Source organism: Octopus bimaculoides, chromosome 8 (assembly GCF_046866305.1).
Source record: "Octopus bimaculoides isolate indiv1 chromosome 8, ASM4686630v1, whole genome shotgun sequence".
In the NCBI taxonomy this organism is placed as follows: Eukaryota; Metazoa; Mollusca; class Cephalopoda; order Octopoda; family Octopodidae; genus Octopus; species Octopus bimaculoides.
Genome location: NC_142935.1, coordinates 32014432 through 32035044, shown reverse-complemented (window position 1 = coordinate 32035044; position 20613 = coordinate 32014432). Strand labels below are relative to the sequence as shown.

The following is a 20613-nucleotide window of genomic DNA, read 5'->3' as shown; positions in this document are numbered from 1 at the left end:
GAAGGAATATAATTGAAACAAAAGAATATAATTGAAATACTTTCATGTCAAATACATACAAAAACTAATCAATACAAAATAAAATCATGTAATTGATCTTAAGTAATTGATCTCAAGTAATTGATTTTTAAGTACCTGTTAATCTAAGATGGTTGCCAGTTATTCATGTATTACGTTATTTTATATCATATATTATATAATATAATGTTATGTTATATTAATATTATATCATATTAAGGTGGCAAGCTGGCAGAATTCTTAACATGCTGGGCAAAATGCTTAGTGATACTCTGTCCATCTTTACATTCTGAGCTTGAATTCTGACAAGGCTGATTTTGTCTTTCATCCTGTCAGGGTCAATGAAATAAGTACCAGTCATACACTGGGGTTGGCACAATTGATCTCCCTCTTTCCCAAAACTGATGACATAATAAAATTAGATAAATGTTATTAATAAAGCTCTCACTTTCATTTGCAAGGCATAAGTTCCGTTCTGATTGGTAACCAGTGTCACATGTACATTTATATGAACCCTCCAGGTTCAGGCAGTGTTGACTGCAAATTCCAGGGGGTTCACATTCATTTAAATCTAGAAAGAAAAAAAGCATGAGAGTTTTAATTTACCCCTGGGTGTTTGAGTCAAGAAATACCCAAAAGTTAGATGAGACGTTATTTTATTTCCTGATTGATTAAAGGGTAGGCATGGTTGTGTGGTAAGAAGCTTGTTTACCAACACATTGTTCTGGGTTCAATCTCACAGCATGGCACTGAAAGAAGCCCATCGTATGGATGTATGTGTGTGTGTGTGTGTGTGTGTGTTTGTCCCCCATCCCATCGCTTGACAATCAGTGTTGGTGTGTTTCCATAACTTAGCGATTGGGCAAATGGAACTGACTTGGACAAGACTTGAGAAAAAGAAAAAGCCCTGAGGTCGATTTGATTGACTAAAAATTCTTCGAGGTGGTGCCCCAGCATGGGCACAGTAAGGATAAACCTCTGTACCTGGCCTTCGTTGACATGGAGAAAGCCTTTGACAGGGTCCCCCGATCCCTTATCTGGTGGTCAATGAGGAAACTTGGGATAGAAGAATGGTTAGTGAGAGCTGTGCGAGCCATGTACAGAGATGCTGTCAGTAAGGTGAAGGTTGGAAATGAGTACAGTAATGAATTCCGGGTAGAGGTAGGGGTCCACCAAGGTTCCGTCCTCAGCCCCCTCCTATTTATCATAGTCCTCCAGGCGATCACGGAGGAATTCAAGACAGGTTGCCCCTGGGAGCTCCTCTATGCTGATGACCTTGCACTAATTGCGCAGTCACTATCAGAACTAGAGGAGAAGTTTAAGGTGTGGAAGCAAGGACTAGAATCGAAGGGCCTTAGAGTCAACCTAGCAAAAACCAAAATCCTAATAAGTAGGAAGGTAGATAAAACACAAACCCCTTCAGGTAGATGGCCCTGCTCAGTGTGCAGTAAAGGAGTAGGTAGTAACTCTATAAGATGTACCCGGTGCAAGCTATGGACACATAAGAGGTGCAGCAACATCAAAGGCAGGTTAACTAGGAAGTTAGTTTTTGTTTGTGGCAGATGTTCAGGTGCAATAAAGACTGTAAACAAACAGGAAACAACTTCTATCTCATTCCAGGGAGAAAAACTAGAGGTAGTTGATAGCTTCCGCTATCTGGGTGACCAAGTTAGTAGTGGGGGTGGGTGCGCTGAAAGTGTAACTGCTAGAATAAGAATAGCCTGGGCCAAGTTTAGAGAGCTCTTACCTCTGCTGGCGACAAAGGGACTCTCACTCAGGGTAAAAGGCAGACTGTATGACGCATGTGTACGAACAGCCATGCTACATGGCAGTGAAACATGGGCTGTGACTGCTGAGGACATGCGTAAGCTCGCAAGGAATGAAGCCAGTACGCTCCGCTGGATGTGTAATGTAAATGTGCATACCCGTCAGAGTGTAAGTATCTTGAGAGAAAAGCTGAACATAAGAAGCGTCAGTAGTGGTGTGCAAGAGAGACGATTGCGCTGGTTTGGACATGTGGTGAGAATGAATGAGGATAGCTGCGTGAAAAAGTGCCACTCCCTAACAGTTGAGGGAACCCGTGGAAGAGGTAGGCTCAGGAAGACCTGGGCTGAGGTGGTGAGGCAAGACCTTCGAACAATGGGCCTCACCGAGGCGATGACTACTGACCGAGACCTTTGGAAATGTGCTGTGCGTGAGAAGACCCGGCAAGCCAAGTGAGATCGTTGCCAGTGCCCCTGGACTGGCTCTTGTGCGGGTGGCACATAAGATGTACCATCCTGAGCGTGACCGTTGCCAGTACCGCCTGACTGGCCTTGTAGGGTTTTCGAGCGAGATCGTTGCCAGTGCCCCTGGACTGGCTCTTGTGCGGGTGGCACATAAAAGACGCCATTTTGAGCGTGGCCGTTTTCGTGCGGGTGACACGTAAAAGCACCCACTACACTCTCTGAGTGGTTGGCGTTAGGAAGGGCATCCAGCTGTAGAAACTCTGCCAAATTAGATTGGAGCCTGGTGTAGCCATCCGGTTGCACCAGTCCTCAGTCAAATCGTCCAACCCATGCTAGCATGGAAAGCGGACGTTAAACGATGATGATGATGATGATATAGGTTATAAGAGGTAATAAATATCCTGGAAACAGCTGTAAGACCTTCTATTTATAAATGTTCTAAAATCTTCACAGCTTTGTTTTTTTTTACCTCATTCTGAAAAAGGTTTATATATAGGATAGAATCACTTTACCAACAAACACAGAGAGTGAAAAAAGGATATCTTACCTACACAAGTTCCATTAATATTGAATTCTTGACCTGCTGGACATAAGCACTGGGCCCCAAAAGGCGTTTGCAAACATTTGAAGGCACAACCGCCTTTGTTAAATGCACAGCTGTTTGAATCTTTCATAAATAGAACAGAATAGATAAATATATGGACAATGACAACAACAACAATTGTAATAATATTAAAAAACTATAAACATGTCTTAGGTCTCTAGTTGAGACTTGGCCGGAAGATGAAATAAAATCCGTATCAATCAGAAAATAATAATAATAATAATAATAATAATAATAATAATAATAATAATAATAATAACAATAATAATAATAATAATAATAATAATAATAATAATAATAATAATAATAATGATGATGATAATAATAACAATAATAAATGCCCTGATGCAGTAGCAGACAGTAGCTCTCATGGCATTATCATGTACATTGTTTTGTCTTGATATAAAATATTCTGCTCAATACCACAGATTTGCTTGTAAGTCGTTTGATCTTAACCAGTTGAGCATGTCCCTTGGTGGCTGACAATATGTGCATCTCTGATCATGAACAGAAGTAGTGGGAGAGCATCATAGCCATGTGTTGGGAGGAATTCTTTGGGGTTTGAATAATTCACCTTTGGAAACATGGGTATTTCGTTCGACATCCTTAAACAACCCTTCTTCAGGGACCATTTGAGCAGGATGGGCGACTGGACCTGAAGAAAATTCTAACTGGGCCCCACCTGTGAGGTCATGTGCTGCGTTTATCTTGATATAAGGTCACCATGTCACACACATATGGTTGTGATGCATGTGCCTGGTGTACCCTTATCAGATGGGTAGTCATGATGGGTATACTGGGTTTTTATATATTTTACTCTAGTGTCACTTTGATGGCATGCGAAAAAATAATGATAATAATAATAATTTGATTTTTATGAGCTACAAGAACTCCTACATACATGCTATGAATTTAAAATATGGAAACTGCAAAACACATGAGGGATGATCACAACAAAGTTTTATAGAACAAGGATGGGGTAAGGACATTAGGCAATGAATATACTGAAAATTGATATCAAACAATACAGAATAAATATTAAGTTATATAAAATATACATATATAAAAAAATCTGCAAATGCTGAATAGATCCATAAACATGTTGGTTTAATATTTTTATTACGAGAGTAAATAATAAAAGAAATTGAGTATTTTTCCATTTGATTTTATATGTTTATCATTAGCTTTTAGGTACCACATATAACTTGATAAAGAAGTATCTGTTTCTTTATACTCTTCTACAGATATTGATTTCTTTTCCAACTGTTTGTGCATCCTAAGGTATATATAAATAGATATGTGTTTGTGTGTATTTGTAAGTATTTATATGTATGTCAATGTGAGCGTATATATGTTTACAAATGAAATATTTATGTATATAGAATATATATACAAATGAAATATTTATGTATAAATATTCAAACAGAAGACTTACTACAGGTAGTACTTTCATCTGTGCCTCCTGGACAATCAGTTTTGCCATCACAGACCTTTGATTGACTTATACAAATTTGGTGTCCACCAGGACACTCCCACTGTCCATAGGGACATCTGAATGTTGGACTAGCTAAAATAGAATAAACAAAAATAATAAACATGTCATTTGCAATAACAACAACATGAACAGCAACATGTGATATTAAATTACTTATTAAGTATTAAAGAGAGACTTCATTCAACAAATAGAGGAAGGGCATCCAGCTGTAGAAACTGTGCCAAAGTTGACATTGAAGCTTGATACAGCTCTGCAGCTTTTGTCAGATCCTGTCATGCCGTTTGACCCCTGCCAGCATGGAAAATGGACATTATATGATGGTGATGAGGATGAGCAGGATTATAATGTCGATAATATTTTTAATTGTAGTTTTGGATAATTCGTGGTGTGCTAATGAGAATATATATTTTCCCATTTCTAAAACATTTGGGACCAAAATTCTTCCAGTAAATGTTTTGAAGGAAGGTTTAGTAGGATGCAGTGCTCTTAGTTTGACGTTTTGCTGTATTGTCTCATGTGGGGATTCTGACTTATTTAGGAACTGCAAATCCAAATTGGAGACATTACAGTATTGACCTCCATCATTTGGAAGTAAGTTGGGTCCTGCTTTATCCTGACCTCTTTTCCTCTTCAGGATGTTGATACTGGTTGCCTCAAAGCTGGAGATGGTTCAGTAGCAAGAGCTTCTCCCCTGGGCTCTGCTCAGTACCTTTCATTCCTGTGTCTTTGGGTATATCTTGCAGGTTTTTGAACAGGTCATTGGAGAAGTGGGTGGCCTTGGTGCCTGAGACCAGAGCTAAGCTGATCATAGAAGAGAGATTTAGGTGAGTGAATGCCTTCCATGTACACCACATGGCCATCTCAGTTGCATTTATAGGGAAGCCCTCTTTGCCTGGAATATCTTAGAGTCTCTTAGAGCAAAGAATACAATATGCTGTAGTATCAATTTTAGTTGTCAATGTGCCTGAGTTCAAATGCAGCTTAGATCAACTTCCCCTTTCATCTGTTTGATCCTGATAAATAAACTGTCGTGCAAGGGCTATGGATCAGCCGGGTGTTAGACCCTCAAAGGTGATGCCTCACTGTATTTATTTCAGCCTTGTATGCTCTGAATTCAAATCCTGCCTTCTTCTCTCACTGGGAAAAACTGAGACAGTCATGAGAAGTTCTTTAAAAAGTGCCAAAGCATTCCAGCTGATCCCTCTCATTGTTAGTACATCAAGTGGTGAGGAGGAAGTAAACAAGGGGACATTTGAATCCTGTTGTTCTTTCCAGGTAGTCTTTAATATTGATTGCAATCAATATCATCACCATCATCATCCCATGCTGGTCTGGGTTGGTTGGTTTCACAAGAACTGGCAAGCCGGAGGACTGTGGAGAACCCCAATGTCTGTATTGGTATGGTTTCTATGGCTGGATGCCATTCCTAATGCCAACCACTTCAGAGAGTTACTAGGTAATTTTTACATGACACCAACACTATTAAGGTCACCAAATACTCACAAGACAAAACCACTCATCTGAGTGAGTGAGTAGTATTGAGGGAAGTGGTTTTATACCAGATGATGAGAGATTAAAGTATGATAGAGGGATAGGAGCAGGTATGCTGCTGTCGGGAGAGATATACATGGTTATTCCAGAGAGAAAGGGTGAGGATGGTGAAGATATGTTAGGGCATACATGTTACATGTTAGAATCAGTCTGCTAATTCTAACAAATGCAATGAACTAGCAGAATCATTAGCAGGATGGGCAAAATGCTGAGAACCATTTCATCCATCTTTCCATCATGTTCTGAGTTCAAATTCTGTTGAGAGTGACTTGGCCTTTCATTCTTTCAGGGTCTATAAAGTAAGTACCAGTTTAACACTGGCGTTGATGTAACTGATTTACTTCCTTTGAGATTGCTGGCCTTGGGCTAAAATGTGGAACCAATATGCTAGCACTCACTTAATCATCACATCAGTGTTAAATTTATAAAAATAGAAAATCATCATCACCATTGTTTAACGTCTGCTTTCCAAGCTGGCATGGGTTGGACAGTTTGACTGAGGACTGGCAAGCCAGGAGGCTGTACCAGGCTCTAATCTGATCTGGCTAGGTTTCTACAGTTGGATGCCCTTCATAACGCCAACCACTCTGAGAGTATAGTGGGTGCTTTTTAATGGGAGCCAGTGAGGTAGTACTGGCATGCTCAAATGGTGCCTTTTACATGCCACCAGCATGGGGGCTAGTCAGATGGTACTGGCTTTGACCATGCTCGAATGGTGCTTTTTACATGCCACTGGCATGGGGGCCAGGCAGGAGGAATTGGCATTGACCATGCTCGAATGGTACTTTTTGTGCCCCAACAAAACAAAGCAAAAAAGTAAAGATGAAATGAAAAAGCAAAACAAATGAATTGAAGGAATAAGAGATCTTACGACAATTTTGTGCAGCGCCTTCATCGGAATTATCTCCGCAGTCATTGATGTAGTCACAGACCCAATGTTTATAAATACATAGACCAGATTTGCATTGGACCTGGTTAGTTGGACATGGTTTTATAGCTAGAAATTATAAAAAGAAAAAACACAACAAAATTACACAATTTACTCAATTCATAAACATTTAATTAAAATTTCACACACAGACACACATTGATAGTAATCACTGACAAATGAGCAACAGCCTGGTAATGTGCACCTTGTTTCTGCCTATTGCTTTAGGTGTTTGTGCAGTCATGAGTTGACAGAGACACTATATAGATAAGAGGTTCTCAACCAGTGTCCATATGACCCTTGGGGGTCCCTATAAGATTTTGTTGTCAAAGTTTATGTGCAATAAACTCAGTTATACTTCTACAATCCACAAATTATTTTAAACAAGTTTTTAATACAATTCCTAACAATATTAAATTGTAAAATTACAGTTGAAGTTTTCAAACATTGAATATACATACATATAGACAAACATGCATACATCCATGGTAAAAGCACCCAGCACACTCTGTTGGTATTAGGTAACCATTCACTTGGATTTGATTAAAATAATTATGAGTAATTTTGTTGTATCTTTGGAGGGTCATTATGCCAGTAATAAACACATGCACACTGAGTCTATTTCACTTCTTTTATTATTGTTGGTCAATTAGTTTATCATCTAAGCAATTAACTAATTGATTGTTTGATTAATCATTCAGTTAATCAATCACTTAGGTTTGCCAAAGCCCTTTTGCTGTCATTCACAGCTTCATCAATGATATGCTCCTTTCACTACAGGTCTGCTTCAGGTCTGTCTGTCTGTCTCTTCATCTGCAGGTTCTATATTTATATTTCTTAATGGATGTGAGTGAGAATGGATGTAAAATAAGGAAATAAACAATCAGGATAAAACTGCCATATAAAAACAAATCTGCAGATAAAAATTTTAAAAATAGGTTTCCATCACTTACTACAGGTTGAATTTTCATCAGACCCAGATTCACAATCCTTGTGACCATCACAACGCCAATTATTAGGAAGACACGATCCACCTAAGCACCGGAAATATCCTTCTCGACAACCTTCAGCAGTTGTTACATCTGAGTAATATCAAAATAAAAGTACTGTTAGACACTAATGCGTTTTGTTGGCTATTTGCATACAGAGGAAGGGGAAAAGGTGCATACACAGGAGGGGGAAAAGAACTGAAAATTACCAAACCATTTCTCTCTCTCTCTCTCTCTGTCACTTTCTAAGTAATTTGATAGCTTGTGTTCCTGTATATTTAAGCAGACAGAACAAAAAAAAGTACTGGGTGTATGTGCATATTTCAAAAGTTATTTCTCTTTCATCAGCACTACACACAACCCATCAACTACCCATGATCACTCTGCTTAAGTACCCAGTAAGTTTAGCCGTGTAATCAGTGGTGTAGCTAGAGTGTGTGCCGCCCAGGGCAGCCCTTCAATTTGTGGTCCCCTGGCAAATATCGATTGTTGCATTCAACAGTGACCAGTGTCTGTGTCCTGACATTAAAACCACTATCATCTAATTTCAGTACGGCCCATGCAGGCTTATAACCTACAACAGACCCCATAAAAGTGCCACATGGGGTGGACCACCCTTTCCACCCCTCTATAGCTATGCTAGTGAGTGTAGCACTATTAAATAGACCAATTTTTACAAATTAAACACATTCCTGACAACTGATATATTATTATTAATCGCTGTTGTCAAGGACACTATTTTGCTTTCCAGTCACAATATACTTCCAGGTGTATGAAGAAGCTTCCAAGGTAATGCAAGGTAAGACACAATAGTGACTTCTCTTCATTCCATTCTCTCTCTCAGTGGAGAAATCTTTCTCTTGCAAGCCACTTGGCAATCCCATTGATGATTCATAAAATGCACCTGCGCTGATGCCACGTAAAGTGCACCTGTGCTGATGCCACATAAAGTGCACCAGTGCTGATGCCACATAAAATGCACCTGTGCTGGTGCCATGTCAAATGCACCTCTGCTGGTTCCATGCAAAAAGCATATGTGCTAGTGCCACCTGAAAAGCACCCAGTACACTCTGTAAAGTGGTTGGTTGTTAGGAAGGGCATCCAGCTGTAGAAACCATAGTAGAACAGACAAGTGGAGCCTAATGTAGCTCTCTGTCTTACCAGCACTTACTATGAAATTGCAGGCCTTGCCCTAAAATTTGAAACCAGCTTTATAGGGTGAAAGAGATTGTTTATTTGTGTGTATTTACTTTGATGCACAAAAGACTTGAATGTATTCTCAGTAAATATATACGAAAGTTATGATCTCTGCATTGCCTCTTTTCTTCAGAGAAGAGAACAGAGAAACGAAAACTAAACAAAAGACCAACTGAATCAACCACTTTGCTCAGACGCAAATATTCACAAAAAATTATACATTTTTACTTACTACATCCAGCTTCATCAGCTCCATCTTCACAGTTTGCTAAACCATTACAGCGACGCATTTTATGGATACAAATATTTGAATTTGGACATTTCCATTGATATGAAGAGCATTTTACATCTGGGCAGTTGCGTTCATCACTCCCATCTCGGCAATTCCGTCTTCCATTGCAGCGATATGAAAGAGGTATACACTTATAACCATCACACTTGAAATAACTTGGAAAACAAGTATGATTAGCTGTAAAAAAATCAAAATATTAAAATGCATGTATGTGAGTGTGTGTGTGTGTGCAGGGGGAGTTGTTTTATAATCTATTATAAATAAGTATATTACATTCTGTGTATTAGATTATATATATATATTATATATATATATATATATATATAATATATATATAAAAATTTAAGGAATGGAGAAAACGCATGTTATAATTGCATACTTTATTCCTACATATGTTTCAAAGGATTACAACCTATGTGATCCATAGGGATCTGTGATATTAAAATTGTAACCTTCTCTTCATGGAATGCATGGGAATCATCTTAAACGTAAGACATTATGACTGAGTATGAAAACAATAGATGGATAAGGTTATGACGTGATTCATTTGAAAAAAACCGTTAGAGAATTGGACGCTACCAGATAGTGGGTTGGACAACACATACATATAAATGTGTAAGAACATACATGCATACATAAATACATATACACATATACATACATACATACATACATATATATACACATATATATATACATATATATATATATGTGTATATATATATATATATATATATATATATATATATATACACACACACACATATACACTCATACGTCCACATTTACACATATGCACATATGTACCCACGCATATACAAATATACACATATGTGTGCATGTCCCCATATACACACATATCCATATATATATATATACACATGTATAAATAGAAATAGGCACATACACATACATATACATCTATGCCTATTACCTAATAAAATAAACAGATACGCATATACATATACATACATGTATACATACGTAAACACATGCATGCACATACATACATACATACATACATACAAATACATATATATATGAAAGAAAAAGAACTCAAGTGTTTTCATATATACATACATACACATACCCATATACATATATCTATATATATATGTATATATATATATATGTATATATATATATATATATATATATATATATATATATATATATATATATATACACACACACACACATACACATACACATATATACACATACATATATATACATAAACACACATACACGCATACATACATATATACCCACACATACATACAGAAATATGTACTTACATACAGAACCTAATAACGCATACATATGGGTTTATACAAATACATACACAATTATATATGCATACATATACATAGAGATGTACACATATACAGACATATATACTTACAAACATACATACACACACCCACACAAGTATACATGTATACATACATACACACAGATACACTCACCTACACACATATCTATCTATATATATATATATAAAATATACAAGAATAAGGGCAGGGAATCATCAATTAATAATAGAATTAATAATTAACAATTTTGCCAAGTAGTTCAGTATGAAAATAACCTTTATCGGTAAAACCATTTATCATCATAAATATACAGGGATTAGCAATTGAGTTGCTTCTCCAACATACTGAAAATTTAGAAATAGCAGTCAAAGAACTACTGATTCTAAACTACAAATTTTTCTCTAAAACGGATGGCGATATTTATGGCACACATAGAACAAAAAACCGGAGGGAAAAGCGTAAACAAAACAAGTCTTTAGTTAATTGGATACGAATCGTTTCATGGTTAAGTGAATGAAAATTTCACTATTCCAATCTTCAGCCCAAATATTCTGATAAATTTGAAAGTGTCTCTAAAAAAATTCACGGTAATTTTTGGCCATGCGACACCAAAAATCAACGATAAGAAAGGCACTTACGAATTCATCGGCTAGTGAGTTCAGGCATCTCACCTCAAAGAAATCTATTCCATATATATATATGTATATATATATATATATATATATATATATATATATATATATATATATATATATATATATATATATATATATATATATATATACATATCTATATATATATATACATACATATACATACATACACAGACACACACATATACATACACATGTGGACATACACACTCACATAAACTTGTATACACAATCATATGCACACATGTATATTTACACACACACAAACATTTAAATATGGACATATATTTTTTTTTAAATAAAAAATACATCTACACAAATATGCTCCCATACTTATTCACAAGTACACTCATATATGAATATATAAACAAACCTATGTGTGAATAAATACATCTTTATATTTTTTTTATAAATAATATTAATAAGAGTAAAAACAAGGGTAAAAGTGAAAATATAAATGATAATGCATATATGTACACAGAAAAATCAATTGAAACACCTCTAGTTTATACAAAACCCTAAATATGTGTACACAGACACACACATATATACACATTTTCTCTCACAGATACACGCGTATATATAAAAACACCCATACCGGTATATTCATACGTACATAAATTTTGTATGTTTTGGTTGTTACAAGGGTTTATCAAGATTTAAAATATGCTCTAATTTAGGTTATATATATATATATATATATATATATATATATATATATATATATATATATATATATATGATAACATGAGAGAGTTAGGGGTTGGGGGGTCAACCCACTAAGGGATAGTATCTATCCAGTATACTGCTGGGAGGGTACCCAATTATTGCTACACTAGTGCTATACTAGGTGCAATCAATGGGAGCGGGTAAAAGTGGAGGTTTTACCCAAAATTTGTATAACAATTAGAAAATGGAGGATAATATGCTGAACCCAACTACTTGCAGACGGTGTATCCCGTTGAATTCATTAATTTAATTCATAGCAAAAGTGACAAAAAAAAGAAAGAAAAAGAAAGAAAGAACCAAAGCACAGGTGTCCATGGCAGACTATGTTGTTTTGCCAACCTGGTTTACATATAGAAGTACAAAGTACATAAGGAATTAGAGGCCTCTAAAACAACATAGTCTGCCATGGACACCTGTGCTTTGGTTCTTTCTTTCTTTTTCTTTCTTTTTTTGTCACTTTTGCTATGAATTAAATTAATGAATTCAACGGGATACACCGTCTGCAAGTAGTTGGGTTCAGCATATTATCCTCCATTTTCTAATTGTTATATATATGATATATATATATATATATATATATGATATATAAAACAAATAGCTTTATCTTTTTGTGTCTGTCCTGCTAAATGTGTGTGCGTATGAGTGTTTATAGACACACACACGCACACACATGGTTCTAAAACTGTACAAAAAAAAAAAAAACAAAGACTGAGACAGATAAAGGAACAATAACAAGGTGTATTAGATGCTTGGGGAAAATGGAAGAGTCTTTGACGTTTTCTGCTTATGCCTTTCTACAGAAAGGAATGCGGACAGAAAACAAATGGAGGGAATAAAAAAATGGAGAGAGAAAAAATGTGTGTGTATGTGTAAATGTGTGTGTGTGAACTTTAGGTTAGTTAAAATATGTTTGTGACATATTTCAACTGTTAAAAGGCAAATCTACTGCAGTTACCATGGAGAAATGGTAAAAAGGTGTGAAAATACCATCTCTGTTCAGTGCTGCCCCTTGTTGAATTCCCAGATGCTGTGTTTCTAGCTCTTTAGCTGTTATCAATGGGAAATACAGAATTATTAGCTCCAGAGTTGCCTCTCTTTGTTATTTCCTATATTTTGAAATGGGTGGATAGATGGTAGGTGAAGAGATGGTTCAGAGGAGAGAAAGTGAGTGTTGGTTGGCAGTACATCATGGTGAAGTTACTGTGTACCGGATGAAGGCAGAGGAAGGATAAAAGTGGCCAAATACAGTCTCCAATAACTAGGTTTGCTGAAGGGTAAGTGGGCAGAGTGATGAGAATGGTATGATTAGTATAGTTGGTAGGGAGATGAGAGATTGAGGGCTCTGTGTGTTAAGGAGAAGCTGGATGAAAAGGTGGCTCGTTTGTGAGTAGATGGGGAGTAGAAGCAAGGGTGCAAGATGAGGGTTAATAAATGTGAGCTTGGTAGGGTAAACATATGAGGTGGTGCTGGAAAGTTCCTGGCTTTGGGTTAAAGAAAATACAGGAGGATCAGTTTAATTATGATTCTATTCCATATATTCCCCTCTCACATTCAAACACTTATTGCAGTAGTCCTTCAGGTTATCTAAGCCCTGTAAAAGAACCTAGAAGGTTGGGCCTTAAACCAGGCCTTTCATGATACCTTTAACACCAGGAACTTTTTGGCACCCCCTTGTGTGCATGTGTGTACATACATACATACATACATACATACATATATATACATACATACGTACGTATGTATGTATATATACACACAAACACATACATACATGCATGCACAAAAGGGTGCTGAGAAGTTCCTGGGTTCGGGTAAATGAAAATACAGGAAGATCAGGTAATCATGATTTCATTCAACAAATTCCCCTCTCAGATTCACTCACTTATCACGGTGGTCTTCCAGTTTTTCTAAGATCTGTAAAAGGAATCAGAATTTTGGCCCTCCATCTAGATGTTATGCAATACTGTTAAAACCAGGAACTTCTCAGCACCCCCTTGTATTGCAGCTTCGAAACACTACTCATAAATGAGCCCGTATATTACCGTGGATGGACAGGTCCACTGGTGTACTGTGTCACCACCATGATGTTTACTTTCAATCCGGTTGCATTTTGATTTAACATTATTTATTTGTAGTTGTTGCAAATGAAACATTATGATAAATAAATTTATGTTTCTTTACCACAGAATGCGCCTTCATCAGATCCATCAGTACAGTCAGGGTACGAATTGCATTTTTGATACTGGTGTATACAAAGACCATTATTGCACCGAAATTGAGAACTGCTGCAGTTAAAATCTTGAAAAATTATAAAAGAAAAAAGAAGACAAAGTGAATAACATGAAACAATACTTTGTTGCATAATGATGGAGTCATTAACAATGAAACTCTCTAAAATATAGCTTGAAAATAATACCTATCACCAGTGTTGTTTTAATGACCACATTTCCATGGTTGTAAGGGTTTGGACACAGCTTATTGAAGTGAACTTTCCAAGGCCACATGCCCTTTCTGTCACCAACCCTTACCTGCTTCTAAGCAAGGTAATATTTCTCCACGACCAGACATGATTTTGCAAAATAATAGGAAATTTAAATCATAAAAAAATCACTTCACCTGTCCTTCGAAGAACTTAATCTATGTTCTCAAATGTGGAGGGTCTGGAATTACAGAGATCAAACTAGTTTAACCTTGAGAGACAGACTAATGATGCACTGGAAACAAATCTGGGACCCCATGACTTGGAAAATTTGAGTAAGCAAACACCTAGATCAATGCCCCAGAAGCATAAACCTGAAATATCAAATCTTCTCTCTCTCTCTCTCTCAACACACTGGAAACACTTCAACCCAATTCCTTTTAAATATAAACAACAGTTGAATATCCTTTAGAAAGAGGCAAAAACACTAAAATGAAAAAGGGGGAAAAGGCTCAATTTCTCTACAAAAAAAAAAACAACAACCAGGAACCATAGACAATTTAAAAAATGTTAGTTACAGTCTTCCACCCTGGTTTCGAAACTGCAACTCCAAATCACCATAGAATAAGACCATACAAACACCAGTTGCTGAAGTCACCTAACTCTAGACCAATGAAATTTCACCTCCGATCAAAACCGAACTTCAGCAAATACAACAAAATGACCCTTTAAGAGAATCAACCGACTGGAATGACTGATGACCATTCCACACAAGGAAGCCAACTAGGCAGAACGACAAACTTGGCCACCAGAAAAACAAGACGTCACCAGTACTTTAATGAATAAAAAATTGGATCTGCTTGCAGAAAAAATTATAAATACACAGGATTCCAAAACACACTGTTACAAGTGAAAGTTCCTACACACAATGGAAAAAGGATTAGAGAAATTGTAAACCAAATCCCTGTTTTAATTATCATCATCTCTCTCTTGTTTTTCTCCTTCTTAACTCAGTATGATTGAAGCTTTGATGATATTCATTTCTTGTTGATCACTATTAACACTAATTAGCTTTGTACATTTAAACAAGTTGAAACACATATTTTATATTATTGACTCTTATGAACATTTCAACTTGTCAACATTGAAACTTTTAAATATGTCTCCCTAATTCATAATTCTAAATTTTAACCATTGATAAACAAAAAATGTTGTTGATACTAGTTTGGTATATATGTAAATAAATTTATTTTAAACAATTACAAATTTTTCAAATTTAAGTACATTTTCAACAGTAAATTTGCCTATATATATATATATATATATATATATATATATATGTATGAGTGTGTGTGTGTGTGTGCATGCATATGTAAATAGATATATGTATATATATGTGTGTATATACATATATATATATTGTATATAAATATGCATATGTATACAGATATATATGTATGTATATATATATATATATGTCTCTCTCTCTCTCTCTCTCTCTCTCTATATATATATATATATATATATATATATATATATATACATGTATATTGCTATTTATAATTATAATAATATTATAAATATAATTGTAATCATTATTTGTAATACATATATACACATAATTTTTTATAATTCATATCTTTTGTAAAAGAAAATGTATTTCATAAACTCACTGCAATCTTTTTCATCTATATTATCAGGGCAATCATTGTATTTATCACATATCCACCGTTGTGGGATACACATTCCACTCGGACACTTGAATTGATTGTGGGCACAGTTCCTTGACGCTATATATGAAAAGAAAATATAAGAATTTCAATGAGAACAAGGATATTAATTGCCTTTCTGTGTGTGAATAAAGTTTGTTTAATTACTATATTTTCCTGCATAAAAGATGTAGTCTCACATACAATGCATTCCAACGTTATGAATAAAGTTTGCTAACACAACATTTCAGCTGATATACCTTCCAGCCTTCATCCAGTGTCTTGGGGAAGTTTGCCTATGTTCAGTGTTGTGAGGCCCGAAGACTTGGAGTGTTTCAGATTGCAAGACAGCATGTGAAAGAAAATTGTGATACATAGGAGATAAAAGTGTCTACATCGATGATGGTGCAGTTGCATTAAATGATTCTGAAAAGAAAGAGGCTTGGAAATGCCATTATGAAAGACTGCTGAATGTGGAGAATGAATGGGAGGAGGAGAGCCTGCCAAATGTTGACCCAATTGAGGGACCAGCTATACAAGTTGATAGTACCTTGGTAGATAAAGCAATCAAGGAGATGAAGATAGGGAAAGCCCCCAGCCCATCAAGAATCACAGCTGAGATGCTTAAAATATCTAGCAATGTGGGTTATGATCTAGTCACCTGTATTGTAAATCAGGAAGACACGGGATGAGGTGGTGAAGAATGATCTTCGAACTTTGGGTCTCACCAAAGCAATGACTAATGACTGAGACCTTTAGTGATATGCTATTTTTGAGAAGAGCCACCAAGCCTAGTGAAATTGTAGTTGTGGCCAATGCTGGTGTCATGTAACTGGCACCTGTGACAGTGGTACGTAAAAATCCCCTTTCAAGCATTGGGTATCGCAGAGGCAAACTACTGGTGGCATGTGAAAAGCACCTTTTGAGTGTTGGGCCTCTCAGAGACAATGATGAATGACTGAGACCTTTGGCATTATGCCATGCTTGAGAAGAAGACCCATCAAACCAAGTAAAATCACAGTCATGGCAGATACCGGTGTCGTGCAAATGGCACCTGTGCTGGTGGCACGTAAAAGCACCCATTACACTCTTGGTATGGTTGGTGTTAGGAAGGGCATCCAGCTGTAGAAACACTGCCAAATCGGACTGGAGTCTGTGCAGCCTTCCAACGTGCCAGCCCTGGTCGAACCATCCAGCCCATGCCAGCATGGACAATGGATGATGATGATGATGATGATGATAAGTGATGAACTGTCACGCAGTTTCCATCTGCCAAAATCACTCCCAAAGCATTGGTTGGTCTGAGACTATTGTAGAAAACACTTGCTCAAAGTGCTGTATGGTAAGATTAGACCCAAAGTGAGATACTTGCCAAGCACACTCCTTAAACAATGTCATGCCTGCACTTACACATTTAAAAAACATATTTCTGAATTTACATGCAGATATAATTTTCTTGCACAGAAATCATTGGATCAAATCATACCAAAATCTCTAAAAGAGGAGTTCCAGTTGATCTGATTAATGGAATAGCCTGCTCTTGAAATTAATGTGCAAGTGGTTGAGTACTCCACAGAAATGTGTACTCTTAACATAGTTCTCGGAGTGATTTTTAGTGTGATACAGACTGTGACAGACCTGGCCCTTTGAATTACAGGTGCTACTCATTTTTGCCAGCTGAGTGGACTGGAGTGAAATAAAGTGTCTTGGTCAAAACAAAACATGCTGCCTGGAACTGAACTCACAACATTCCAGTCATGAACCAAATACTCCAACCGTTAGGTTACATGCTTTCACTAGGCAATAAATCATCCTCATCATTATGATCATCATGATCCTCATCATCATCATCATTTAGTGTCCTCTTTCCATGCTGGCATGGATTGGACGGTTTGACTGAGGACTGGCAAGCCAGAAGGCTGCACCAGGCTCCAATCTGATCTGGCAGAGTTTCTACAGCTGGACGCCCTTCCTAACACCAATCACTCCGAAAGTGTAGTGGGTGTCTTTTTCAAGTGCCACCGGCACGAGGGCCAGTCAGGCAGTACTGGCATCGACCCTGCTTGAATGGTGCTTTTTTACATGCCACCAGCACAGGTGCCAATTACGCAGTACTGTCATTGGCCATGACGACTTCACTTGCCTCAACAGGTCTTCACTAGTGCAGTTTATTGCCCAATGATTGAAGGGTACTCATAAATGGGCCAGTTATGCTGCACTGGCATAGGCCATGGTTATGGTCTCACTTGGCTTGCCAGGTCTTCTCACGCACAGCATATCTCCAAAGGTCTTGGTCACTTGTCATCGCCTCGATGAAGCCCAACGTTCGAAGGTCGTGCTTCACCACCTCATCCCAAGTCTTCTTGAGTCTACCTCTTCCACAGGTTCCCTCTACCAGATGTAAATAAATGATTAAAGAATCAGAGAATTAATAAATGTATTTAACTCACGTGATGTACAATTAACTTCATCAGAATTATCAAAACAATTATCATGCTGGTTACAGACTCTGTAATGACTGATACAGCGTTTGTTTTTGCACTGAAATGTGGTAGGCGGGCATTCTTCTGGTGGTTCATATTCAGTATGATTAATGCATGTTCTGAGATCAACGTCCAACTTCATACCATACGGACAATCACAATGGCGACCCAGGTGCCCATGGAGAATGTCTTGTGTCATAGGTACGGCGAAACAAAAATGAGTACAATCTCCATTTCTTCGAATGCATGGATTTGAAGCTAAGAAAAAGATGGAAAATGAAAAAGAAATAGTAAAAAAAAAATAAATAAAACAAAAGAACAGGTTGTGATATAAATAATAAAATATATTTGAAGCACATAAGATGCACTTTTTTTTTCAAAGAATTGTCTCAAAAATTCATCCTGGGTCCTACAAGTTGGGCTTTCTATAAGCTTTACTGTACTAAAATCATTTTGCTTGAATATGCGTTACTGAGCTGGGGCATATAATATAAGCATGTGCCTTTTATGCCATCAAATATGGTGAGTTTTTAGAGGGTGGAATGCAGTGTAACTGAATGAAGAAATGCCCACCTTAAAGGAGATACAGTGAAGTATTATCGTTCATCTGTCTACACTCAGCAATGTGTGTAATTATACAAAAGGCTAATGAGAATTTATTTAATCTAGACATAAGGCTGTCCCAATAAACGTTTTAATTGAATGAAACATTCTATTCTTTTATTCTTTTACTTGTTTCAGTCATTTGACTGGGGCCGTGCTGGAGCACAGCCTTTTTGTTAAAGAAATCGAGCCCTGAGCTTATTCGTTGTAAACCTGGTACATATTCTATCAGTCTCTTCTGCCAAACCACTAAATTATGGGGACATAATCACATCAACATCAGTTGTCAGGTGATGGTGGGGTGACAAATACAGACACAAAGACACACAAATACACACACACACACACACACATACATACACACATACATACATACATACATACATGCATACATACATGCATACATACATGCATACATACATGCATACATAGATACATAGATACATAAATCCATATACATATATATATATATATATATATATATATATATATATATCATCATCATCATCATCATCGTTTAACGTCCGCTTTCCATGCTAGCATGGGTTGGACGATTTGACTGAGGACTGGTGAACCAGAGGGCTGCACCAGGTTCCAATCTGATCTGGCAGAGTTTCTACAGCTGGATGCCCTTCCTAATGCCAACCACTCCGAGACTGCAGTGGGTGCTTTTATGTGCCACCGGCATATATATATATATATATATAAATACGACAAGCTTCTTTCAGTTTCTATGAAATCCACTCACAAGTCTTTGGTCTGCCCAAGGCTATAGCAGACGACACTTACCTCAGGTGCCACACAATGCGACTGAACCTGGCACCACGTGGCTGGGAAGCAAGCTTCTTACCACACAGCCACTCCTGTGCCTGTTTGACTTATTTACATAAAATAGTAACAATTAATTAGTCTAAGGATTAATGACTCTGAGAAATTCAGTCTGTTGTTTCTCATGTTAAACAATATTATTCAGTTTTGTTCTATAGGAAGAGAATATAATTTGGTTCCTAATCATCATCCTTCCCATTATCACTTCCCCCTCCCCCCTCATCATCATTATCATCATCATCATTGTCTTCACCATTTAACATCCATTTTCCCATGCTGATATGGATTGGGTAGTGTCTCCTTTGGCACGGCTTCTACCTCTGGATGCCCTTCCTGACCACTGGTCACTTCAGTGAGTGTATTGGATGCTTTTTATGTTGTTCCATCACTGGTGAAGTCCCTGAGTAATTGGGAGATGAAGTGGAGTGGAGTGTTGAAGTGCAGACAGACAGGAGTGAGTGTCTTGTTGAAGAGGTAAATACTTAGCTTTTCTGTTGGGAACAAAAAGAGACAGAGAGGCAGGGATAGAGAGAGGGGAAGAGAGAGAGACAGAGAGGGAGAGGGGGAGAGA

At 37.0% G+C, this 20613-nt stretch overlaps 1 protein-coding gene across 1 annotated transcript in view; it reads right to left on the bottom strand.

Moving 5' to 3' along the window:
* Nucleotides 1–20613, bottom strand: part of LOC106882178 (low-density lipoprotein receptor-related protein 2-like) — a 228340-nt gene that overhangs the window by 153435 nt on the left and 54292 nt on the right. The window contains exons 17-25 of the mRNA XM_089356330.1: nt 18579–18869; nt 16093–16209; nt 14182–14298; nt 9243–9479; nt 7778–7906; nt 6768–6893; nt 4286–4417; nt 2794–2913; nt 467–589 (exon numbers count right to left, since the gene is read on the bottom strand). Coding sequence (XP_089212456.1) covers nt 467–589; nt 2794–2913; nt 4286–4417; nt 6768–6893; nt 7778–7906; nt 9243–9479; nt 14182–14298; nt 16093–16209; nt 18579–18869 — 1392 coding nt within the window. The remainder of the gene's footprint in view (nt 1–466; nt 590–2793; nt 2914–4285; nt 4418–6767; nt 6894–7777; nt 7907–9242; nt 9480–14181; nt 14299–16092; nt 16210–18578; nt 18870–20613) is intronic.